Raw genomic sequence first — 26,196 nt, forward strand, 5'->3', positions numbered from 1 at the left:
GCAAAGTATCAGACTGAAACGAATGCCTTTATTTTATATCTAACTTCTCAACTAGACATTCAGGGTCTTCAATCTTGGGAATTGATCCATATTTGAAGTTTGAGTGAAAACCACTACAAGTCAATCCTTTATTAATGGAATATTTACATAACTGGATTCGAATTATTTAGAAAGAAAGTGTCACTTTGCGTGATTATAATTTCATAAACTGTATCACAAAGGGGCTCTTTTTAGTTTTAACGAAAAACTCTATTGTCTATGGTACTCGCTACAGATTCATTATAGTTCTGTACACAGCAATTAAGACGTTCTGATTCGGTAGTTCAAGGTCGAACTAGAAATGCACTCAAGTTGCACTTACAGCTAGTGATGGGCCACCTTTACCAGTCTGCATCCAATTAGTCAATAAAAACTATAATATTCATACACGAATTATCAAATTGTCCCATGATGATCTGGAAGCAAAAGAAAAGCATAGAACGTATCAGCTGCTTAGGATTCCGTGCAAATCGTAAAAGCCGACTGAGGGCCTGGGATTAATGGTGTCCTATATGTAGGCGGCATGCTGGCAACCTGTCACTATTTAGTGCACTAAGATTAAAATTTTAATAAAAACGTTTGTTAAACGTGGCTAAAGTGGGCTTGTCTTACTCAAAGCACTGCCTACCCCTATGGGAGACAGGCGTGACGGTAGTATGTATGTAAATTATTGAATGACTTACGACATCAGGATGATATTTAGATACAGGAAAAAAGGAATTGTAAGAAAACAATGCACTTAAGTATTATAAGTTGTCGTATTTACAAAAGCATAACTAATGAAATTAATTATGGCGTTAAGTATGTATAACGTTATAATTGAAGGTTTAGGTCTTACAATGAAAGATTGATAAGATAAAACATGAATTAGTTATTCATTGTATTCGTTACAAGAATAACTATTAATATAATCAAAGAAGACATAAAATAATATATTACTAAAACTAATTTATGTAACCAATTTCACACGAAACGTAATCGAAGAATAATAAACAATAAGTGCTATCCATAAACGTAATTTAAAAGTAACGTACTAATAATATTTATTATACTGATTAAGATGACGATCTCAAATATTCCCAACCCTCGTCTTTAGGGTCGTATTACAGAACTCTACTCAATGCTCAAGTCAGGACTTGAGCAGACTTAAGTATGATTTCAAGCACTGGAAATACGACCCTAATGGCAAGGATTTGAGTATGATTTTCAGTGCTCACTGCAATACTCAAGTCCTGACTTGAGTCAGGATCTGAGTATGATTTCAAGCACTGGAAATACTACCCTTACCTTCGACCATTAGGGTCGTATTTTAGAACTCTACTCATTGCTCAAGTCAGGATTTATTATACCGAATAATATTTAATATTTAATTACCGATGAAATGTGATTCCGTTTGTTTTGTAATTAGATGTTTTGCTGTTTTTCCCACACCACCGAATAGAACAGCACGGCATTGTTAGAGATATTATCTTTATTACAATAAATACAGAATATTTTTTGGAATATACGAAGACGTACACATTGGCCTGTCTATATCATAGACTATTAGATGGTCTATATTTCAGTGCAAACGAGAGTTGATATTTATAAGAGCTGTATCGCTAATGTATTACCAGGAATATATGGCCCTTATTTCGTCTCTATTTCTGGTTATATACTCGATGGATTCTTCCCTCCGATTTGGAGCGTTGCCAATGCAAATTATTCAAAATCCCCAAAAATCAAGGTTATAAATTTAGGGAGAGCAAAAGTCATATTTCCCACATGGAATAATATTTATTCATTCTCAGTATTTATTATATTATTATTGTTACGCTTAAAAATATATCAAATAATTAAGAAAGTCAAAATGTGCCCATCTATTACATATACGTTGCGTTATAATTAGAAATAAACTCAACAAGTTGAATTAAGTTTAAACCTTAATATTTAAGCTTGACGAGTGGCAAGTTGTGGTAATAAGGTCTATCCATATATATCCGGGCCGTTCTCGAGACGTGGACAGGCCGTGCACCGCCAGGGGCACACCGGGGACCGTTCAAAACGAGAAAGAGTCGCGCGCTCAACTCCCATCGATTGATCATCATCATCCTATTTAAGAGCCAGGCTCTTGTCGATGGCTGATAATAGTAGTAATTTTACAATGCAATAATATACATATAATATAATTATATGTATATAATTATGTAATAATTTTATGCATATAAGCGGTTTGCTAATAATTCTATATAAATGTTGCTATATAAGCAGCGCATGTGCGATGTTGAAAAAAATATCAATATCGTTCATAAACAAACAAATAAATAGTATTTTTATCAGTGATCATCAATGTAACAAAAATATGATAAAATTCTAGAATGCTAGGGCATTTTCGCCACATAGCGTAATCCAAAATCCAAAATCCCCAAAAGACTTGTTGAGTTGAAATTCCCTGTATTTGGGGAATTTCCCATAAATTGGTAACACTACAGTTAGTTTAGAAAAGTCTGACGAAAGAATCGGACGTGTATTGAGTGAATCCGATCCGATAGTCGGATCCTACCATCAGACACGAAATCGGACGTGTATTACCGCACTAAGTTGTGTCCATGGCACCCGCGACGACACAGGGCCCCTAGTGCGGGGCTGTGTATGCGTATTATCAAGTAAACGATAACATAGTTTACGTGCAATAATAATATAGAAAAGTTATTGAAAGGAACGAATTGGACGCTTTTGATAATGAAGCTTTTATACAATTACATAAATAACTATTACGATCAGATGATCACCCAGTTAAGGCACACTGGTAACGTAGAAAAGTGAGTGGAGTGACGGGTTCAAAAAAAACGCAAATGTTAGTTTCGTATTTATTTACGATTTGTCACATAATTATCTATAATACAATTCATCAATATAGCAATGCAAAATAATAAAGAATACATGTAATAAATAAATTTCATCACATTCAGTGTTTCACTTACTTGTCTACACTACAAAATATAAAATAAACAGTTCTCAAAGAGTCGCCACGAAGAACAATATTTTCCAGTAAAAAATGAGTGTAAACACGCTAGCATAAAAAATCGGGATTTCACATTACACAGCATGTAACAAGAACAAATAACCCAACCATTTGTAATTTTGCTAAATAATTAATTGTCCCCTATAAAGAACAAAACTGATGACTTTGATCAAAATTAACATATAAACTGGGAATACAACTGGATGATTGAATTTAGCAAAAGAATAGGTACTGCACTTGGCAAACAAAACTTTGTGCTATATGATGAAGGGTTCTTACAGGGTATTTTGTTACATTCTATACTTTTCGGTCATCCAGAACTAACTTAATCTAAACATTACAGGGCATCATAATAACAGAAAACAGACTTAAGTGATTGAGATTAAGCTAAAAATTACGTTATGAATTTATCAAGAGATCTCATTATTTAACATCAACACATGATTAGCACTTATCAGTGATTTTCTAAAGACAGCGATTACAATGAAAGAATTTAACAATAAACTATCCGATAAATATACCCTTTTGTTGATTTTTGACATTGATTAAAACGTTACTAGGATAGTAACAATTCTGCTAAATTTCGCATGTGGGATGTATACGCAGAATACTTTTTGCTTACACGTTATCTACATTATCATCAAATCTTGTTTCCGGAAAATAAAGTTACAAATCATTCGTACGTGGAGTATCCAGTCTTATTATTATACACAGCTATTTTTTTAACAAGAATAATAACTTATGACTAAATCTAACCCCTACGATAAATGTCGATTGAAAAAAACATTCCTCACTTCGTTCCTCATTTCATTATATTATCACTTTCATTAAAACCTATCAATCAATTTCATTCTTTATCCATCTATACTTTGTGTTATTTTCGGAGTGTTAGTTCTTTTTGGGCTAGAGTATTATTACATTGGAAAAAATTTGCCATTCAAAACAAAATTTTCAATCCATGTCTATTTTTAATATTATTAGTGTTGTGTCTCAGTCGATTGTCGCCCAGAGCTAGACCTCAGCTCACGGCGTGGGCCAGGAGGAATAGATTCTTCAGAGGACTTACGACCCTTTTTTCTATTTCCCCTCCTTCCTGTATCATTTGAATGACCTTCGTCGTGAAGGGGGCCATTGCCGTTGTTGTCACCATCCACCTTGTTGCCTGCAATGTCAATATTTTGTCCATTGTCATTGACACTAGGCACATTAGAATCGTCAAAAGGATTTAGGGCTTGTACTTTCTCATCTCTTTCCAAATTCACTTGAGATGATGTGTTATCATTCGAAGTAATTTTAGGTACATTATTTTCAAAGTCACTAGTTTTCATCCCCGTCTTTATTACCGTTGATGGCGCAATTAAATCTTCAAGGTCCATCTCACCTGTATGTGTGGCATGATCAGATCGTTTTTCTAGATTCGAAATACCTTCAGACAACGGAGTCTCTTTAACCTTCTTTGCTGAATTCAGGTCTGTCGATTGCAATGCTAAATTTTCGGGTTCAATAGCCATTTCATCATGTGTTCGTTTGTGAGTCAGTGAGATGGCAGCTGCGCCATCATCTGTTGACAACGTTCTTGTTACGTACTCAGAAGAGGGCTTATTCAATTTGTCAAAAGAGTCCTTATCAATGTCTTTAGCTCTTTTAGCTTCAGCAGAGCTAACTAGACTAGCGCTAAGGGCGCCAGATGCCATTTGTTCTAACAACATTTTACTTATGTCTATGTCTTTTTTGTCCCCTTTCAATAATTTCTCTTGCACCGCCGCAAATTCTGGTGGAACATGAGTTCTTAGTGCGTCATATTGTTGTTTCTTTTTATCCACCTTTGACAAATCAGTTGCTGTAGCTTCGTGACCCTCACTTTCACGACTCTTTTTATCAGCACGAAGTAAAGCATCGTAGTTCAAAGATTGCTTAGAAAGAGATTCTAGCAAGTATGGATCGGGTGGTAATAATATTTGCGGCAACTGACTCGTTTGTTGTCGGTCAGAAACTTTCTGTTGACGAGAAGTTGCGGAATTAGTAACCACAGTTGATGAACGCGGAGTGGTAGTCTTCGTACTAGTGCGGCTTGAACTATGACTGGAACTGTGTAAGCTAGTCGCACTAGAACTTGCGGCCAAATTATTGCTCAGAAGTCCTAGCGCATCATATGCCGACGACATCCCAGTATGCATACCAAATGGATTTAGTCCACTCAAGCCTAACTGCGGGTAAAGCATGTTTGGATTAGAAAAAACAAATGGAAATTGTGAATTGGTGGATTTTGAACTCGCTGAACTTCCCGGATCAGTAGGTTTTCTAGATTTGGATTTGCTATCTGCTGTCGAAGTGCCTGCGCCACTGAGTGCGTTCATGTCGAGCGAAGAAAATCCAGGAAGACCTAAACCAGCTAAATTTGCAAATAAGTTTCCTCCAGTCATGTTTCCTAGTAAATTGGGCATACTAGCAAAGGAACTCAGTAATGGATTATTCTTAGGATCGAAACTACCTAAGCTCGAGAGTAATTTCGGGTCGAAAGTGTTCAACAACTTTTGATCAAATCCAAAATTTGACAAGGTTGCAGCCAGCGTCTTCGTGTCAAATGCATTTAAGCTTGACAAGCTTGCCAGAAGAGCAGGATTTAGTCCTGCCAAGTTTTGGTTCAAATGGGAGCTAGACGACAGCACGTTTGCAGACGCCGCGTCTAGAGACGGCGGGCGTCCTTTCTTACGTTCTCCCATTGTACTAGTGGATTGCATTGGAGAATGTCGCTGGCTTCTGACATCCTGAGGTAACTTTACAAGCTCTTTTATACTTTCCGTCCATTTGGTGTCAATATCGTACATAGGATTTTCCGCTATCCATTGCGCCAGATGTTTTAATTGCGGCGCTTTGTGTCCTGTAATGCGTTTGCCAGTGACACGATGCACTACGGGTACACGTTCGTCAGGAGCAAGAACCGGTGCGAGACTTCGACGGCGCGTATCTACGCTTGCCGCTTGTTCCGCTAGCCATTTGTTTACCTTAGCCTCATGTGAGTAGGATTTTCCGGGTATCGCAGAAGGTACAGTAGGAGTTTTTTGGCTTTTCACACTCTGCTCTAGTGATTGCTGCAGAAACGATTCTTTAGACGTTTGCGGGGACGGCACGTTAGTGAGTGTGACAGAAAACGGCTTTTGGGTTGATGGAGCCTGTGCGGACGAGGAGAGGGCGGCCGGTGTGACCGTTACATCAGGCAGAATTGAAGCGGTGCGGCTGCGCACCGGCTCCGTCGGGCTTGCGCTCGGGCCACTAGCTTTAGCAGCTGACAGACCCAGAACTATTTCGTCCAATTTTTTCCTTTTCTTCTCTTTTCCTACAATTTGTTCAGGTGCAGGCTGTAAAAAAAATATAAACGTTAGTTACGCATTCCTTCTTGCAATAACATAAAGTCTCGTCAAATGAAAGCCTTACCACGTTCTTTCTCTTCATGAGCCTCGACAGCGTGTCGTCCAGTCTGCTTCTTGGTGGCGTGGCAGCCGAAGAGACGGTGTCGGCGGCAACAGGCGTGCGCCGACCCATAGAGAAGTCTTGCACCTCGCTAAGGTCGAGCGGCGCAGAGAGGTCAACAGGCGTCGCCGCTGCGGGTGACGGCGCAGGCGCGGGAGAGGGCGCTACGCGTTGATGTGCAGGCGGTGGCGCAGGCGTGGAGCGGCGCGAGCCCGAATCGCTCGACGCGTCGTCGCGCAGCGGATCGCGGCCAGAAGAGTGGGCCGCCGCCGGTGACGACAGCAGCGCGTGCAGCTTGGCACGTTCCGTCTCCACATCAATAGCAATGTGCCGCTTCTGCGCGTGCTTCGCGTCGTGTGCGTCGGAGTGCGCTCCACGCGCAACCTCCTTCGCCGTGGCGGACGCGGCCGGCCACTCGGATGTCTGTACGGCGTGCGCGATGTGATGGAGTCGGGTCTCGAGTGCCCGCTCGGAAAACCAATACTCTGGCGACAGAGATTCCTCGATCCTCCCCAGTTTAGCGAGTGTTTCCAATTCTGAAAGTGCGTCCGTGTCATCGTCGTCGCGCTCGGGGTTGGTGCGCTTGCTGCGTCGCAACGACATTTTTGTCTCATGAATGGACCTGTCTTCCTCATCGGAGGATAATTTCTGCGACTCCGACGTTGTCGTTGACGACGCCGCGGTCGTCTTCGCAGCACTGCTACTGCCCTTATGCGTCGCATACCACTTCCGAGCGCAGTCCGCGAAGGGAAGCTTAGGGTCACAAAACAGTTTATTGTACGTATCTCCTAATCCATGTCTGAAAAAAAGGAAAATAATGTTGATAGGGACGAACAATGCCAGTAAGCTCGTTACACTCTGTGAAGTGTGTACTGACTTGCAGACGCCGAGCACGAGCAGCTTGTCGTGGCGCGAGGGCTGCCACCAGGGCGGTGCGTCGGGCGAGCGCTCGCATAGCGCCAGACGTGCATCCAGCGCTGGGTGCGGTGCCACCTCCTCACGCAACACTCGCAGCAAATCAATTCTGTTAAATAAACATTTTGTTAGTATCGCTTTATAAACACAAATAAAATATCTTAACCGAATTTCATTATCAATAAATTACCTCTCTAGTGTAGCTATCGCCCTTTCTTCACCAATGGGTTCGGCTTTCAAATCAGCCCTAGTTGGCAGCTCGGCCTCTCCGACAGAAAGGCCGCACTGGCGCTTGCACATCGCCATAAACGCCTTCAAGTAGTCTGTAAGAGCGTCGTCGCTCTTGGAGTCCAGACGAGCCAGCGTTCTGAATCGACTCCATCGTAGACTTTTAGTCGCAGGATCGAATTCCACACCGTAGGAAGCGACGGTTCGACGAAAAGCTTCTTCGTCCGCGCGTGTCCATCGCCATTGAGATACTTCATCCCTTGCGAGCTGCTCCATACGCTCTCGTCGTTCCATCTGTGAAAAAAGGCACAAAATGAGCAAACAAACCCATTTCTATATGTATATCTACATTCAAATAGTATCTAGACATGAAATAAATTTAACTAATTGGTGCACGTGATTCTTCTTTAGCCAAGGATCAATGTCGTTGGTAGTTCTTTCAAATTATGTAGCATAATTACTTACTTTGGTACAAAAACAAAATGGCTAACTTAAATTTTAACGTTCAATACTACCTTAGCCCGTTGCTGCAACTTCAATTCCTCGCGCTTATAATTCCGTTGGTATGCAGTAATAAGTCTTCGTAGCCGAGTGTTAAGATCTTGCATAGACGGCCACACGCCGCCACCGCCGCTCTGTGTGCCATCGTCATCTGGTCTGGGGGAGGCGGCTGGCGACGTTGCGCCCGCACCACTTGATACGTCATCTGTGCAGTCTTCGTCTCCGACGCCACTACCTCGCACTTTTCTTTCCTCACTCCTGTTATGAATTTTACTTGAAAATATAATACTCTATACTCTACTAGGGCTTTCTGCCTCTCTGCAAAAGCTCGGGATAAACGAGATTTTCGAGAGTATTTAACCCGGCGGGAGTGTGGTAACTAAATGTAACAAAGACTATGTGGTAGGGTATGACATACCCGCATACTATAAACTTTATGTATCTAACAGACAGCATTGGATTAAATGTGTTTTATTGCAAATTACAATAAGATGGTTTATATATTTATTATATATTATAAATAAAAAAATCTGTGAAATTTAACACTTTCTATATTATAATTACAGAAAATTAAAAATACTTAAGTTTTCAAAGAAAAATTTTGATATTTCTGAAAAATCAACAAAAAGAAATAAAAAAACCATTTTTATGAAAAAATCTACAAAACCTTATAAAACAAACCTTGTATAACTGAATAAACTTAAAAAAAATTAATTATATTTTCAGGAACATCTTAGGAGCTAGAATTGAAATCAGTGCAGTTCTTGCAAAAAAAAAATGCTTGTTCCATGCAATGCCATGCATATGGCTTTACCACAGGTGAAGCATGCGAATTTTGTTTTTCGATCTTTCTTGCTTGGGCAATCTCCACTTCCGGAGGATCATTAATTTGGGAATATTTGGGATGGGGTTTTCTGACAAATATATGTTGGAATAGGAAATGGAACCATTTTTCCGGATTTCAATCGCGTGTATATTTGTTTTTTCAAACAAACCGACGTTTCGGGCCCTTTACAGGTCCCGGTTGACGACATGTTGGAGTATTTTTTTTATCTTTTCGCAATCTCAGGTGTTCATGACCAACAAGCCTAAGTTACAGATAAAGTCGATTCCATAAAGAAGTGTGTTCCTTGATTTTCACGAAAAAAAATTGTTTGCGTTAAGAGCAGCTATATTCAGCAACCCATAAAGTATGGTTATGGACCAGTGCTGGCTGTTACGAGAAACGTTATAACTATCACACAATTTCATCGACAACATCCACTCCAGCTTTTGTTGAGTTGTAAAACAATCATTTCCGGATTTTTCCGATGGTGTCATCCATATTGCGAATAAAAAATAATGCAAAATTTTGTCATGAAATGTAGACGCCAGCTCGTCAACATACCCGAGCGCTGTTGACAAGTGTATAACTCGATCGATGGTTGCCGCGACACTGCGATTTTGAATTTGAATAGCTAATAAGAAAAATACACTCATAAAACGTAAGAGGTGGGTATGTCACACCCGCTCACACTTCCGCCGGGTTAAAAGGTAGGTTTCCATACACACAGGCTACCCGTTTAGGCTGCCAAAATATAAGTGTTAACGAAGTTCTTTACTAACTTCAAATTATAAAATGAAAAAATATTGATGAGTTTGTTCATGGTAAAAAATCGTCGAGACGCGATATTTTCGAAACCGAGAGTATTTCGGTCCCGGGTACGGGATAAAAGCCCTATACATTGTACATCGCATGAAAGTAAGAATTGATATTGATTCCAATCAATGTATTAGTGATTCTGTGATCTCATAAGATAGTGTAATATCTATACGAAACCAATACTTTTTCGTAATAACTACAAAGTTAAGTACGTAACAAGATCTGATTTGATTTGATTGAAAAACATAAGTTCCGAAAATAAGACCTCCATACTTAGTTACAGCTGTTCATGAAAAATGGATTATTTGTGACAAAACTTACTTGATATCAGTACATTCAGCGTCATCAGGGGGACCCAATTTGTCTACAAAACAAAGTTTGGGATCTGAGCGCATGTCCAGGTAATTTTCATAGCCATGAATGTAAGTGCCCACCAGAAGCGAGACGTCGCACTCTGTGTCCCACCATATTCGCGGCGGAGCGCTGTCCACCCCGCGAGGGACTCGCATGCCTAAAGAGCTAAAAAATAACAATATTGGTTTTCATTAAAAAAAAGATTTGATTGACTAAATAAACTGCCCATATATTTCAGGTCACAATTTCCCCCAAATAAACTACGTATACAGCATAATACGAAATAAATAAATACTATATAAGGATAATAAATAATCTTTATGTTATATCCATTGACTTACAAATAAATGGACGTCGAGTCCGCGCTAAAAAGTGTCCGAACTTACAGGGCGTTAAAATAGTATATAAAACCTTGTAAAAATTACTCAACTAAAACGAAAAAACAGGATGGTATATCATATTTTCAGTAAGTACTACATTGTGTTATCATAGTTATCATATAAAAGTGTTATTTTATGCATCAGTATAAACAGTATTTAATTTATATTTCAATTAATCGTAAATATTAATTACAAAAGCAATCGAAATAATCAAATAGCTAACTGTCTCTTTCCGACTCATTGCTTGCGTAAAGACTGAACGAGACTCATCACGCCAATTTCAATTGTTTGAAACACAAGCGTTTGAAATATTTAGAACAAAAATTTCATAGAGTCGCTTTGATGCTAATGTTATTATTAAAATATTTTTTACTACATGTTAATAATACTTTCAAATATTGTTGTACTCTTTCTACGGCTCGGGGTTACGAATCAGAAGACCGAAAATACATTTGCCCGAAATAACGTTTGCATGAATTTCCATAATCCCGAAAGTATTTTTTAGGTTTTTCGGGAGAAATATGTGTATGGCCTACATTTATTTCTCTCGTGAGTTTGGGTGTAATTTGTGGTTGCCTATATGTGTGTCCATGGCACTCGCGACACAGGGTTTCCCTAATGCGGGGCAATGTTGAGTGTGTGCGTTATTATAATTATTATTATCAATTAGTACCTAAGTGTTTATTTTATAAAGCGTTTCTCTTGCGCAATCAATATCGCGCATTTTAATTTTGTAATTATCTCATAACGGCAAATACCCTACCACAGTCATAGCCGTATTTTTCATGCACAAGAAACATTTGCAAGAACTATGAGCAGTACGATTATGCCTGTTGACGGAATCAACCGTCGTCAGTGATAAACCGTAATAATTATATTGAATCAATGTAAGCACTACGGCATATAGAAAAGTGGTGACGTTTTTGAGCGCAGTATAATTTCAGTACTATGCACGAACAGGTTAAGAAAAGAAAGGAAACCAGAGCTGATGCAAGCTTGATAAAAGACCATAATATTAAAGCTTTGGTATGTGATTACATCAATGAGTGAACTGTGCATAGAAAGGAGAGAATACAGAAATTTATCCAGGAAACATAACTTGAACTTAATAAGAAAGTGACAAGTATTAACAGAGAACATCTTACACCGCCAAAATGCATTAAAAATCAAAAGTTGGATGAATGACAAAATATACCAACTTAAGAAACAAAGAAGGTAATTGAAGCAGACTGACAGTGCGAATTAAATAGGACTTTTTTAAAAGTTTAAGCAATTTGTAGCTTCCACATGCAAACAATGCATAATAATACAAATAGTACAACCTTGATAGCCTAACGGTTTGCACTGTGGGCACTGGATGAGAAGTTCCCGGGTTCGATACCGGTAGGGCCAATTTAACAAATTAACTTTTCTAAATGGTTCTGGTCTTGGTATTCTATTGTAAAACAATCACCTGGTCTGAAACTAGAGAACTCTCTATACATACTCCCCATGCGTATCAGAGCAATAGATAGAATCCCAGAGCAGAACCAATTTACAAAAGTTCATTTCCCAAATTGGTTCTACTAGAAATCGAACCTGGGGTCAAGAACGATGGAATTTATTCCGGGGTATAACTCAGAACACCCAGGCCAAAACAACTTTCGAAAAGTTCACATTTCGTTTTATAGTTGACTGAGCTGATTTTTTACGGTTTTAAAAAAAAATTTCGAATAACTCGAGAAATCGGGTACGAGAATCCTCGAAACTCAAGAAAAAAAAGTATGACACCCTAGCTCGTAATAAATGGCATTGTATAAAATTCAACATTTACGTATAAAACTTATTTATAAATAATAAAGGCTACTCCATTATACTTGTGTTCAAGTAGTTTTCACTAGAAGCTACATATGGTGCATTTTGGCAAGTTTCGAGTAGAAGCTGAATATGGTGTTCTTTTGCACCTTTCAATTGTTGCAACCAAAATTAGGCAGTACTGCAATGACAATACAATTTAAATTCAACGTTTTAGCTTTTTCATATTTCTTCACATGTCACTACGTTTAAATAGGTTGACTTGGGACATTTTTTTCGTGGTTTTTGTATTAGACCCGTCGTCCATTTATTTGTAAGTCAATGGTTATATCTTATTAAATGTATTCTAGCAAATCAATGATTTTGATTTTGAATAAATTTGGATTCAATATGAACACCATCAACAAGTTTTAAAGATTACTTACCTTGCATGAGTGCCATTTTCAATTTGTGTTGCATAGTCGCCAATAACTTCATGTTTGATGTAGTACATCATTCTTACTCGTAATAAAACCCTAAAAATCAATAATATATAATTAACACACCTTGAACATTCATATAGGATATAAGATATGTTTTCACCAAATCCTGAAAGTTGCTAACCAAAATTAATTTAGAGAGTACAATGCCTAGTCAAAAGTATAAATATTATTGTATAATAATGTTGGAAAACATTAAAATACTCACTTGTTAGCATGTCGGAACAAATGTTTTTTGTAACTGCTTTCCAGATAAGCTTCACAGTCATACTTCTCATTAGAGCTCCAATGGTTTGTGTCCTCCCACCTAGGGATGTCATGAGGTTTGGGCACATCTTTTGGTCTATTTTTCTTCTTAGCATTTCGTCCTCGAGGAACGGGATTATGCAATCCGCTATGATTTCTTGATATTGTAACTTCTCCATTTTCACAGGGCTCAATTAAGTCCCAAATGAAATTTCTTATTTTCTCATCGCCTTTGTAGTGACGTAGACAATATAATACCTGAAAATATTTGTATGTGACTCAATATATTCTAAAAGTTAAACAGTAATTAGTCTTGGCAGTTCAAATCAGGAATAGCTTTGGTTAACTCAGTGAAAGTCTAAAACTTCCTCGGTATTAGCATGGCAAGTCATCATAATAATAAAAACAGTGGTCTAACAACGAATGTGTTATCTAGAACAGTTTTGAGTAAAAATTTATTAAAATAGTAACAAAGACTTACAATTATCCTCGCGCAATCTTCAATAACTGGTTGCGTCCATCCTTTCCTAAACTGGTTTTTATCAACAATTTCGTCCCATCGTGCCCATCTGAAAAATATATATATTATATTTATAAAGTGCATTAAAAACAACATCCTAGTTCCATTGTACAACTCTGTTTACTTTTCATATTAGTTATCGATTTGTGATATCTGAAAGTATAACACAACAATTACACTATCAACTCTTAAAGAAATCAAAGAAATATATACCCGAAAGTAAGCAGCCCCCTCTCGATTTTGAAGCACTCCGATCTAGTCCAAGACCCATATACAACTTCCTCGTCTATCGGAACACCTTCATGGCGTGGTATGTAGTCGTCACTTGCGTATCGTCTGCCTTTGCGGCCGAATTTATCCTTTTTCTTCTTGCTTCTCAAGCTTATACCTGCAAGTAAAATACAAAATTAAATAAAACAATTCTTAGGGATAAGGTCTTCCTTTTATTAGAAATTATTAAACTTACCCTCTTCATCCTCGTCAGAATCGGGAGTTGCTTCCATGTCTGACATTTCCATCGGGCCATCGTCATGGCCATATCGTTTAATAACAGTACGTTTTCTAGGCTCCGTTACAATCAAATCTTCATCCTCTTTCTTTTCAGTTGTATCAATTTCAGCCTTTTTTGCCCACTTGTTCCAGAAATCAGGATCTCGTATATCAATATCAGATCTTTGATCGGCTGCGGCAAAACTGGCTTTCGAAAACGTAGAACCTTTTTCAGATTCCATTTGAATGACTTGTGTTCTTCGAGCCAATATCATTTCAATGTCTTCTTCGCAGAATTTGTCGCCTGCGTTATCTTCGTCCATGACGGCTCCATACGCGCCTTTTTTTAACAAGTCTTCAATTTCTTTCTTCGATAGTTGTTTTAAACCCGTTTCTTTGCCTCCTTGAGCTGTATTCATACTTTGCAAAATTGCTTTGTCCAAGCCAAGTTTCAGTGACGCTTTGTCAAACATTTCTCTCTCATATGTATTGCGACATATCAATCGATATATTTTCACCATCTTCTGTTGACCAATGCGGTGGCATCGGGCCTGAGCTTGTAAGTCATTTTGAGGATTCCAGTCACTATCATAAATTATGACAGTGTCGGCTGCTGTTAAATTGATACCCAGACCTCCAGCCTTTGTGCAAAGAAGAAACACAAATTTATCTGAATCTGGTTTCGAAAACCTGTCAATGGCTTCTTGCCTCAAATTGCCTCTTATACGTCCATCGATCCTTTCATAAGGATATTTTCGAAATACAAGATAGTCCTCCAAAATGTCCAAACATCTCACCATTTGACTGAATATTAAAACTCGATGACCACCAGCTTTCAGTTTCGGTAGTAATTTGTCGACTAATACCATTTTACCAGAAGATTGAATTAAAGCTTTATAGTAAGCTGCCTTGTCTTCTCCATGTGCTTGTTTATAATCAAATTGTATTTGATCTTCTGCTCCATTAAGTAGGTAAGGATGAATACAGCACTTTCGTAATTCCATCATAGTGTTCATTAAGTTAGGTATATTTGCAGCAGATGCTGTTCCTTTCATTAAGAAACTGAAATTTCTTTCTAATATCGCCCTGTAATACTTTTTCTGTATATTAGTCAATTCTACTTCTATTATAGTTTCCTCTTTGGGCGCCAAAGTCTTTTCTACGTCTTCTTTTAACCTTCTCAACATCATTGGCTTTAGCAACGCCTGGAGTTTCACTACTTCCGATTCCGTTTTTAACGCTCCGAATTCGTTCAAAAAGGCATCACTGCTTGCAAACTGCGATGGTTCCAGAAAATTGAGCAGCGAAAACAATTCATTTACATTGTTTTGCAATGGGGTACCTGACAGTAAAACCCGATGCTCTAAGTGTAATTGCCTCAATCCTTCTAGTAGTTTACAATTGCGATTTTTCAATCTGTGAGCTTCGTCTATAACGCATACTCTCCAATTGAATGATTTAAGTTCTTGGAAATCTGTAACAATTATTTCAAATGTTGTTATGAGGACATTGAATTTTGTGATTTCCTTTATAGGCTCTCCTTTTTCATTTTTGTAGTAAAATTCGTACTCTTGTAGCATACTTTTACTTTGTTGGGATCCATGGTATACTACCACATTCATATCTGTCCATGCCTCAAATTCTCTTTGCCAATTTGGAATAGTCGACAAAGGCGCTATTATAAGGAAAGGACCTCGTATGCCATATTCCCAAACAGCATTTACAAATGTTAAGCTTTGAATAGTTTTTCCAAGTCCCATTTCGTCTGCTAATATGCAGTTACGATTATTGTGCCACGAAAATAGCAACCAGTTCAATCCTTCTAGTTGGTAAGGTCTCAACGTATTTCCTCCTTTGTAAAGAGGAGATTCTTTTAGTTGAACCCAATGATCCGCAGAAGGTCTTTTCTTATATTTCCATTTCTCTTTTGGAGGAATTTCACCGAAGATCTTAAATTGTTTAATTTTATCTACATCAATATCTTCTTCCAACTCCCATGTGCTATCTTCATATTGTAAGCTTTTCCACTTCACTAAATAATGTTTAACGACAGTGTTGTTTGCAGGATCTTGATTCTCAGACATATCCAAGATTCTTTCTACTTCGATGTAATCTGGATTAAATGGCTCCTCATCTAAAAGCTCGAAAATATTCATTTGTTGAGCCTGTTTTTGCTTGAACCTTTTGATCTTGGAGAAAATTCTTTTATCACCTTTGTAAAGTTCTTCTTCAGTTTTCCATTCACAATGCAAGTATGAGAAATTTCTATATTTGACGTAATATTCCTCGACGTCCACCATAATTGGCTTTTTGTTCTTATCTGAGTTTTCGTTATCAACGTCTTTCTTTTCGGTAGGAGCGCTTACGTTTGATTTTTCTTCTTCTTTTCTTTTCTGTGTCTTTTCTACATTAGACGAATCTTCGCTCTCTTGGATTTCAATTTTAATATCTTTATCATTATCTTTTGTCTCGACATTCTCTTGTGTCGAAATTTCTTCTTTAGTTTCACTATCAACAGGAGGCTTCGATTCATATGAATCTTCTTTGTTTCCCTCTGGCAAAGTTTCCTCAGATGTTGGCTGAGGCTCAACAATCGGTGGTTCTGGTTTCATTTCTCGTTTACCCATTCTGCTAGCCAATACATGGTGAACTATCATTGCATCTTCTTCTGTAGTATTAACATACACATAGTTCGGCTTAGGCAGCCCATCTGGACGGTTATTGTCTTTAGTGTCTAAACCAAAATCATCAGATTTAAATTCCTTATCGTGTTTTGGAGCTGCTGGTGTGAATTCATCGTCCGACAGGCGCAACATTACATCATCAGTATATTTTTTCCTTTGTGTATTTCGAGCAGAACGACGTTTCAAACTGTCGTCGCCTTCTACGGGAGGAGATGGTGGGGGAGTGGACATCATATCGTCAGGTTCTCCGTCAGAATCGGGAACAATACCACCTCGTTTTTTCCTTTTTCCGCCCGGTGTCTTTTTCCCACTTAACTTTTTACTACTACTACCACCAGTTGAAGATCTCTTCTTCGACCTCCGCTTTTGAGTCTGGGAATCCGTGTCATCATCATCCAACTCTCGTTTTGCTTCTGCTTCTTCAAGCAAATCCTTAATAGCTATTTTTGAAACAGGAATATCATCGAAATCCGTAACAGTAGAATCATCAAGAGTTGCCAATTCGGAAGTATTTTTTGTAGAATCTGTGCTGACAGTACTCTTATTAAGAGAAATTTGATCTTGTGATTTACTGTCACCATCTTCTTTGTCTATAAAATCATAACAAGAAGTTGTATCAGCTACGACTTCAGATACATCCTTCTTCGAGTTTCTTTTTCTTTTTGGTGCATTGGGATCCCGAGGTTCACGTTTTTTACGTTCTCGTACGGGTTTAGCAACCCCATCTTTGGGAACTTTAGGTTCTTTTGGTGTCCTTGGTTTTCTTTCTTTAGTTTTACGTGGTCCTCTCGGTTTCTTCACTTTTTCTCCTAGTTCTTCCATTGAAAGTGCACTGCTGTCTAAGTTGGTAATATCTCCACTCGTTTCAAGATCAATTTCCGAATTATTTAGTAAACCAGTCCCAGCTGTAACGCAATCTTCAGAAACTGGTAATTGATCCAAAGGTTGGGCAGCGGGAACTACCTTTTCTTTCTTAGCTCTAGGTTTTCTCGGTTTAGGCGGTCCTTTTCCACGGCCTCTTCCTGTAGTGCTAGTGACTTGAGGAGATTCTACCATTTTTGTTCCATATACAGGATTCTGAAGCATACAGTTTGGTCCTCCATTGCACTTATCTGTTGTTTCGTGCTGTTGCAACAACGCCAACCTTTCTTGAAGACATCTTACCTTTTCTTGATTTTCATTAGAGGGAGGTAGACAGTATATTTCCTGTATTTGCTGTTGCAAAGATATCCTCTCCTGATGGTGAGATGGTGGGTAAATGTTTGGCATATTAGGATGTGGCATCGTATTAGGACCCATCATCATCATGTTAGGACTCATGTTGTGCGGCATACTCGCCATTATATTAGTCTGGTTAGGACCCATGGGTTGATGCATGGATTGAATTCCCATAGGTACACCTACTGGAGGCATATTATTAGTAGGTGTACTACCTGGAGGCATATTGCCAGGAACAGGCAGATTACTTGGTATGTTCGGATGAGGTGGCTGCATATTGTTTTGCATGCTTCCCATCGTCGGTGGTATGCCAGGCAAATTGCCTTGAGAATTATGCACAGGAGGCACACTCGATGACACAGAATTCGGAATGCTTGGATGCTGCATTGGAATATTACCCGATGCAGTAGGTGTGCCCGAAGTTGGCCCACTTTGAAAAGTGGTTGGAACATTATGATTTGTGTTGCTTGGTAAGTTATTCGGCACATTCAGTATATTAGATGCTGGCACACTGGATGTAGGTAAGCTAGGCGGAGGAAGTGTGGAAGATGAGAGACTTGCGAGTGGGAGGCTAGACGGTGGAAGACTAGAAGGCGGGTGATTCGTCTGTGCGACGCTGGATGGCGGAAGACTGGATGGGGGTAAATTGGAAGGTGGGAGGTTGGGTTGTGGAACTTGATGCATCATATTGGGTATTGGAGTAGTAACATTTGGCATATTATTACTTTGATAGGTCTGACTTCTACCAATATTCAATGTCTGTAAATTCTCATACTGGTTAGTGACATTAGATATTGTATTTAAAGATGGTGGATGACTTATGTGCATTGATTGTGATGTATTATCGCCAGGAGTGCTTGCATTGGACATAGAAGTTGCAGGCAAAGGTTTGTTTGGAGGCATCAAAGTGTCATTGTTGCCTGGCCTGGAGGTCTCCACAACCTGCTCTTTCATGTCCTCTTGTTGAATATTCATTCCTGTTTTGTTCAAATCTTTATTAACAGGATCGTCTTCATTGATTGTAGGCAAATTGTTCTCGTTGGATTTATTTTCTTGTGTTTTTTTATCTAGCGGCTCCAATGCGTCGGTTGTAACACTTGGTGGGTTCACAGAGTTGCCGGAAACCATAGTCGTGTTTGAAGTGCTACCTGGAGTCAGTTCTTTAGAAACGTTGACATTCAATGGTACAGTAAATGTATGCATACTATCATTAGGTTTTTCATCCGATTGAATTTTATCAGTACTTTTTGTGTCAGTATTAGTCACAGTATTAGGAATTGGCATATTTTTACTCATATCTGATTTCAAAGACTGCAATGGAGTTAGAGTTTCAAGCGGTTTAAGAGTTTGTTCACTACTCTCCATTGGCGTCACATTGCTTACAGGTATTTGCATCTTACTTTGATTCCATTGGGAAGGTGACGATACGACATGACCAACTGCAGGAGAAGCTGGATTGCGCTGATAAGTATAATCTCCGCCAGCTGGTAAAACCATTTGCTCTAGTGCTTGTAGGGTATTTTGAGAGGTGAATGGACTAGATGATGAAGGCGGCCCTGAAGAAACTGGTGATTGTACTAAGTTGCGGGAACCGTGCGGTGACGCACTGGGGCCTTTTACAGGTGACATTACAGGCCGTGGCGACAACTGCGGTTGCGGCTGCTGTCTCGGAGACATCTGAGCTCTAGGTGACATTTGAGGAGATAATTGTGGGAATGGTGGGCGATACTGAGGGCTGCCTGTTTCAATACCTGCAGGTTTTACTGGACCATACTGATTTGTTACGTTTACGTCAAGGGGATGTTGAACTTGATGAGATTGATAATTCATGGAAACAGAGTGATGTGGCGACGCGTAAGGCATTTGTGACGGAACTGGATGTGAAGGAGTAACTGATGATGGCGGCACCGGCGGCTGTCGCGGCAAGTGGTGCACAGGTGGGGCTCCAGCGTGGTGCAAATGAACACTTGGATGCCCTTGAATCCCTGACCCAATCCCTCCTCCATGAGAGGCCATGTTTTGATGCGACTGATGTTGAGGCATAGCACCATGACTCTGCTGCCCATGTGACAATCCATATTGATGAGGACTTACATCCATTTGTTGATGATAAGTGGGATGCTGATTGATCCTAGATGCACTTGGTGGGTGCATCTGTGTGTAATTGGGGTAGTTCTGTAATCAATAAAACAAACATCATCAAATTATATACTTTATAATTAAATTTAAAGATATGAAAACACTGCACAACAACAGTTGTTACCTGCTGCTGCCCATATAATTGTTGAGATGTTGGTTGAGAAAAATGTGGTTGTCTGGGTAAATAAGCACCATTTTGGGCTTGTATTCCTCCTATACCAGGTCCCTGAAACAAAAAACAAACATATATTAACCTTCTATTACCTAACATAAACCTTTGTTGTGGAAATCCAAATTTTTAGAGATCATTCAATGTACCTGTTGTGGTGGGTACTGGTGCATCTTCTGTTGATGTTCATAGGAATGACGGTAGCCTGGTGTGATAGGTGAATATCTATTAGCTGCTGGAGCTCCAGGCCAACCGCCCATATCTCCAAGTCCTGAAAATTTAACTTAACAATATACTTTCAAAGATTTAAAAAATTAGGTGTTAAATGTTTCAGGTTGCTTCATTACAATACTAACCTGGTTGCTCAGGCATGCCATACATGGGATCAGGTCCTGGATGGTAGCCAGGGTATGAGTGTGATGGATGGACATGATGTGGAGGATGGAGTGGCGCATGTGGAGGGCCATGAGGCGGCTGGGGCATTCGAGGACGAGGGGGATAAGCTCCATAGTCATGGTATTCAGGGGCTGTTGGGCCACCACCCGGGGCTGGTACAGGCTGAGCACCACCTGTTATTCCACCTCCACTTGTGCTTCCAAATGGAGGCAACTTTTGTATAGAGCCTTCTTGGGCAGCATTGCCTTGGTTGTAAGGTTGCCTGTAACTATTGATATTGGAGGTAAAAAATAATGTATGATTATTCAAAGCTATAATAATCTCTTCCGACTTACGACAAATACCTATTATCTGTAGCATCTTTATTGTCCCCAGCTACTCCAGATGATGAGTTACTAGCAAAGGTATCTGATCCTCCAAGATCAGTAAGTCCTTCCAACATGCCGCTTCCATCGTCACCAAATATATTATATGAGTCCATCACTCTTTTAAGAGTGAATTATAATAACATTTCCTTCAGGAATCCAATGATGAATTGGTACTCCCATTTTACACTGGAAAGAAATTATCCAAAATGTTATTCTAACAACAACCATCTTAATATTAAATTTAGTGTACAAAATAAACACCAGAAATTTAACAAAGACACGTTTTGACATAATTACAGCATACATGCATATTATTTATGTATGCTGTTACTGTGTGTATGTACATAATATAGCAACTTGTTTTCAATTTTGTAGTAACAAAATAATAAAAAAGCAATGAATACAAACACTATATTTATACATCTAAAAGTAGTTATTGGATATTTACACAGTAGGTAATCTATACATCTAAATAATGTTAGCTCTCTCAATAGTCTTAATAGATAACAAGCCAAACAACAGTGCTGGCTTTTTATTGTGCATAATTTAATAATTTTAACAATAATGAAATTATTTATTTTACTTACATTTTAGACGAACTTATTATTTGACAATGTATAAAAAATCTTTCCCTAGCAATGGCTCTTATTAAGAGATTATTCATTTTTAGTACTATAGAGTACTAAATCCATATAGATGGATCATTTTAAAACTCAAAATATTTTTTTTATATGGTAATGGCTGCTAAAAACTTTATTAATTTTTAATCCATATGTACACCAACCAAATGCATGTTCCATAGAGATTTTTGTGTACTATTATTGCTTGTTTACAGTAATATAGCTTTTAGGTTTAATTTGTAGAAGGCAGTTTTGAGATCATAGCCAGCAGGTGCGTGTGAGACCAAGGGGAAAAGCTATACGCTTATGACTATAAGCAACATATAGCGATACAACTTTTCCCGTTCAGTCAAACAGCAATCTTCTTCTTGTCAAAAAGGCTCTGCAATCAACACTTGAAGTTCTCTTCTGTTCTTCTTTACAACAGACCTTAGACGGTAATTGAAAAAGAGATCCATGTATTCTAGATATAATGGTGCTTAATTTTATTTTTGCCAACTTTTTTAAGTCATCACATAAATACATTCAGATGTTGATAGGATACTAATAAATTCAATATTGTAACAAATACATAACTCAAGACAAGATAGAATATAAACAAATGTACAAAATGCGTAAGAACTTGTGGCAGCAGGGTGATTGACCTTTGAAAAAAAAAACCATTAGTTACTGTCTCTGTGCAGTAGGCACAACAACAGTAAATAAAAGTATTAACAGTGCATTGTAGGTAACAGGTACACACTCATGAAAATTTATTTTGTAATATTAAATTTGCCATAATTTCTTAATTTTGAATTTAGCTCCTTTGTTCACTAATGCACTTAGCAACAATGTAGTGTCTCAAGGATAACATAATATGTATTTATATTATTAGTATCAGGCAAATCATGCACTTCAAAAATATCATCATTTAATGAACAGGTACATCACTACAGCTACATAAGCATTTTCAAAACATTATTTTCTTGATATGATATACAATGTAGGGTTTAATCAAGGATACAGATCTTGAACAAGAACACAGCATATGACATTATACATAAATACTCGTATGTAAGTAGTTATGTTTGTATGAGTACCCATAATATATACTTAAGTGAATGAAATCATTTATTTGTAATAAATACCACAAGAATACACACATTTATAAATTGTGGAGTAAACATATCATATCCTTTCTTCAGACAACGAACATTAATGGTTACGAAATTAATGGTAGTACAGTCGCATTACCTACACAAATTATTACTGTTAGTTCGTTCATACGACATGGTGACGAGGTTTTTTAGATTGTACTTTCACAAGAAAACAATTACATTAAGCTTAAATGAGCCTAGAACACAAATTACAATATTACAGACAATATTATCTATTCTACAGTCTAGCTTAAGTTACATGCATAAGTTAGGTAATTGAAGCATTTCAGATCGAATTATGATATATCAAAAAATAGGCAAGACAACCTGACAATAGCAAGGAAAGACCGCATCAAACTTGCGGAATAAATCTACGCACAAGTTAACAATTTTAATCAATCATACATACACTACTTAATTCTAGATCTCGAATGCTTCACTGCAATGTATTTATATAAAAGTAGACAGCACTCACCAGAAGCGCCACACAACAAGGCTGATCACAAAATGGACACCATGTTCCAGGAACTTTATTCTATGAAGTTGCGAATAGAATACAGTTAAAAATTATTGTAATATTATATCGGCAATATCAATTGTTGATCTTCATCCACTGTATGATTAATACTCAGCGTATAAAACTGCAAGCAATATCTCACACCACTAATAAAATTACAGGGAACGCCATTACACTCCGTCCATTTTGTTTCAATCGAAGTATTTTTTTTAAATTGTAAGTAGTACTCAAAAGCTGCGTTCCACTCCTTTTCAAATGTCAATTATGGTCTTGACAACAAGACGGCACGCTATATTTCACATATGAAAGACAAGGGTAGCGTATAAGTAGTTCAATACCGCAGAGCACGTTCGATTTATTGGATAAATAGCTAAGTTTTATAAAATGAAAGTTTATATGGCGGAAAGTCGATTGAAATGTTGAGTTAAAAATAACTCTAGTTAGTTCGTTTATTTCCTAAGTGAATAATCATTTTACTACTCACTGATTTATAGTAATTAATAAAGGAGCATTTTCCAAGTAGCTACAAAACAATTGGCCACCGTATTATGTTCAACAATGTAACGAATGTTCACCGGCGTGCGTTTGTCTGTCTGATTTGTCGTAAATTCATGGAGATTTCAATTTTCAATGTGAATTTTGGATTTTGAAGAAATATTTAACAAATTGTGTGATTGAACCAAAACAATGATCAAATTAGTTGACCAAGTGGTCCGGAGTTTCAAAGTTGCAAAGGTATTTCGAGAAAACACGGACAAAATAAACAGTATAGACTTTTCTCCCAATGGCGAAACATTGATATCGTGTAGTGAAGATGATCAGATCGTTATATATGACTGTGAAAAGGGCACACAAATGATAACAGTCAACAGCAAGAAATATGGTGTTGATCTAATACATTTTACACACGCAAAAAACACGGCAATACACAGTTCGACTAAGGTGGACGATACGATACGATATTTGTCATTACACGACAACAAATACATCAGATATTTCCCCGGACACACTAAAAAAGTGGTGACACTATGTTTATCTCCTGTAGAAGACACATTTTTATCAGGTTCATTAGACAAAACACTCCGACTATGGGATCTTCGATCGCCTAATTGTCAAGGACTAATGCATCTGTCAGGGAGGCCAGTAGCAGCATATGATCCAGAAGGCTTGATTTTTGCTGCGGGTGTCAATTCTGAGAGCATCAAACTTTATGATTTAAGGTCATTTGACAAAGGACCTTTTGTTACATTCAAGTTGAATCAGGAAAAAGAATGCGATTGGACAGGGTTAAAGTTTTCCCGGGATGGGAAGACAATGTTAATAAGCACAAATGGCTCCATAATTAGACTAGTTGATGCATACCATGGCACCCCACTGCAGACATTCACAGGGCACCTTAACAACAAAGGGATCCCTATTGAGGCTTCATTCAGTCCTGACTCACAGTACATATTCAGTGGATCTACGGATGGAAGAGTACATGTATGGAATGCAGATACTGGATATAAAGTATGTGTGCTCAATGGAGATCACCCAGCACCAATACAGTGTGTTCAGTTTAACCCTAAATTCATGATGCTAGCTTCAGCATGTACCAACATGGCATTCTGGCTACCTACTATAGATGATGCCTGAATGCACTTTTGTCAATTTTTAGAAATGTTTAAATGTCTTTATATTATGATGATCTAATGAAGTCTGACTTTACCAGGCTATTTTACTATTAACTATGGTATTATAGGTGATATAACTATACAAATCATAGCTTGAAAACATGATTGATGTATCTTATACCTATTAATCTGTAGTGTTCATTCAATGTTAGGGAGAATCAAATTAATGTTACAGTCTAATCTAAACATCTTTTTTAGTGTAAACTGACTTGAATTTATATTTAAAAACTCATAACTGCATGCATAACTGGATGTTAGTTTAAGGGAAGAAAATTCTTTATTTAATTCTATTTTACACTGATTTATTCTGTATGATTTATCTCTATTCTGATTTATTGTCATGTGAATAGTGTAGTCTACCACCTTTATACGAAACTTTATTTGCCTTTTCAACATTTGAATAAAATTAAAAGTATTATATTGCAATGTTCATCATTTAAGTGGGTAAATGTAATTTTACCTTTGTCAATATTTCTCTGTGTCCATTAATTACAGTGTAAGTCAAGAAATAACTCTCAGTAGAAAAAGATCAGTATAAGTGATTGTAACTTAGAATAAAAAAATAATGTAAGCATGTAGATTCATTCCACTTAAACAAGTCAAATCTACAGGTGTTCTGCTATTTTAAGTTGGAATATTATTTGAATAGCAAAACACCAATATGTATAATAGTTTAGTGTAGTTTTATATTCAAAATAAAAAACAGCTCTGCATTACCAAAATGTAATGGCTTAGGAATATTTTAAAATAAATTATTTAGATTAAACTCTTGTTTTTTTAAAGTTAAACAATTATATATATAGTATAATATAAAGTAAAACAAACACTTGGCCGTAATCCCACCTGCATCACTGGCATGACAGCGCAGTGCGCATGGTGGTGCTCTTTGTTTAGTACCTCGGAAAATAAGTTGTGTACGTAAAAAAATTACATTTAAATATAATTAACGATTTCGGTAGTATTAATTTTTATTATAAATCCAAACATTTCCTTCAATAATTTAAACCATAGTTTCCCTACCAGGTGGTACGAACCACCTTGTGTGCACAAGTGCACAGTGTGTTATTTTACTTTAGTTGCGGATATCCTCATTTTATGTTCGATTAATATGTTGAATAGGATGAATAGGTTGAATTCTAATAATTTAACTAAGAAACACCCATTTAGATAATTATTAATACAAAGATCGAACACTCAGAAAAAATTCCTTCGAT

The 26,196-nt window shown here is 37.7% G+C and overlaps 2 protein-coding genes and 1 non-coding gene across 4 annotated transcripts; 1 reads left to right on the forward strand and 2 right to left on the reverse strand.

Moving 5' to 3' along the window:
* Positions 1 to 2,874: 2,874 nt before the first annotated feature.
* LOC113236455 (chromodomain-helicase-DNA-binding protein 9) lies at positions 2,875 to 23,469 on the reverse strand. Of its 2 annotated transcripts, none has more exons than XM_026472541.1 (16): positions 23,268 to 23,469; positions 21,013 to 21,222; positions 20,629 to 20,936; positions 20,422 to 20,543; positions 20,228 to 20,329; positions 14,040 to 20,139; positions 13,787 to 13,961; positions 13,535 to 13,622; positions 13,016 to 13,311; positions 12,754 to 12,843; positions 10,122 to 10,319; positions 8,173 to 8,416; positions 7,620 to 7,951; positions 7,392 to 7,538; positions 6,479 to 7,313; positions 2,875 to 6,402 (listed from the first exon to the last, which is right to left on the reverse strand). In XM_026472541.1, exons 2-16 carry the CDS (start codon positions 21,147 to 21,149, stop codon positions 4,021 to 4,023), a joined length of 11,556 nt encoding a protein of 3,851 aa, XP_026328326.1. In that variant the 5' UTR covers positions 21,150 to 21,222; positions 23,268 to 23,469; the 3' UTR covers positions 2,875 to 4,020. The 2 variants fall into 2 exon arrangements, with proteins under 2 accessions (XP_026328326.1, XP_026328317.1); XM_026472532.1 differs by having other exon boundaries at positions 20,422 to 20,555.
* On the reverse strand, positions 13,365 to 13,453 carry LOC113237641. The gene has a single exon (XR_003311051.1). It is a non-coding gene; the product is annotated as a small nucleolar RNA U6-53/MBII-28 (small nucleolar RNA).
* A 393-nt stretch (positions 23,470 to 23,862) lies between the features above and the next one.
* LOC113235680 (WD repeat-containing protein 82) lies at positions 23,863 to 25,478 on the forward strand. Its single transcript, XM_026471526.1, has one exon. The coding sequence runs from the start codon at positions 23,997 to 23,999 to the stop codon at positions 24,942 to 24,944; it is 948 nt and encodes a 315-aa protein (XP_026327311.1). The 5' UTR covers positions 23,863 to 23,996; the 3' UTR covers positions 24,945 to 25,478.
* Positions 25,479 to 26,196: the final 718 nt, after the last annotated feature.

This window comes from Hyposmocoma kahamanoa, unplaced genomic scaffold (genome assembly GCF_003589595.1).
Source record: "Hyposmocoma kahamanoa isolate Upper Pololo Valley unplaced genomic scaffold, ASM358959v1 102, whole genome shotgun sequence".
In the NCBI taxonomy this organism is placed as follows: Eukaryota; Metazoa; Arthropoda; class Insecta; order Lepidoptera; family Cosmopterigidae; genus Hyposmocoma; species Hyposmocoma kahamanoa.

Bases quoted from the DNA above. Each gene is read 5' to 3' on its own strand.
- LOC113236455 (XM_026472532.1), bottom strand. From the start codon at position 21,149: ATGGACTCATATAATATATTTGGTGACGATGGAAGCGGCATGTTGGAA. The intron at 13,623-13,786 runs GTATATATTTCT...TATATTTTTCAG, and splicing joins AGGGGGCTGCTTACTTTCGG to ATGGGCACGATGGGACGAAA. The intron at 8,417-10,121 runs GTAAGTTTTGTC...AATTCATAACAG, and splicing joins GCTGAATGTACTGATATCAA to GAGTGAGGAAAGAAAAGTGC.
- LOC113235680 (XM_026471526.1), top strand. From the start codon at position 23,997: ATGATCAAATTAGTTGACCAAGTGGTCCGGAGTTTCAAAGTTGCAAAG.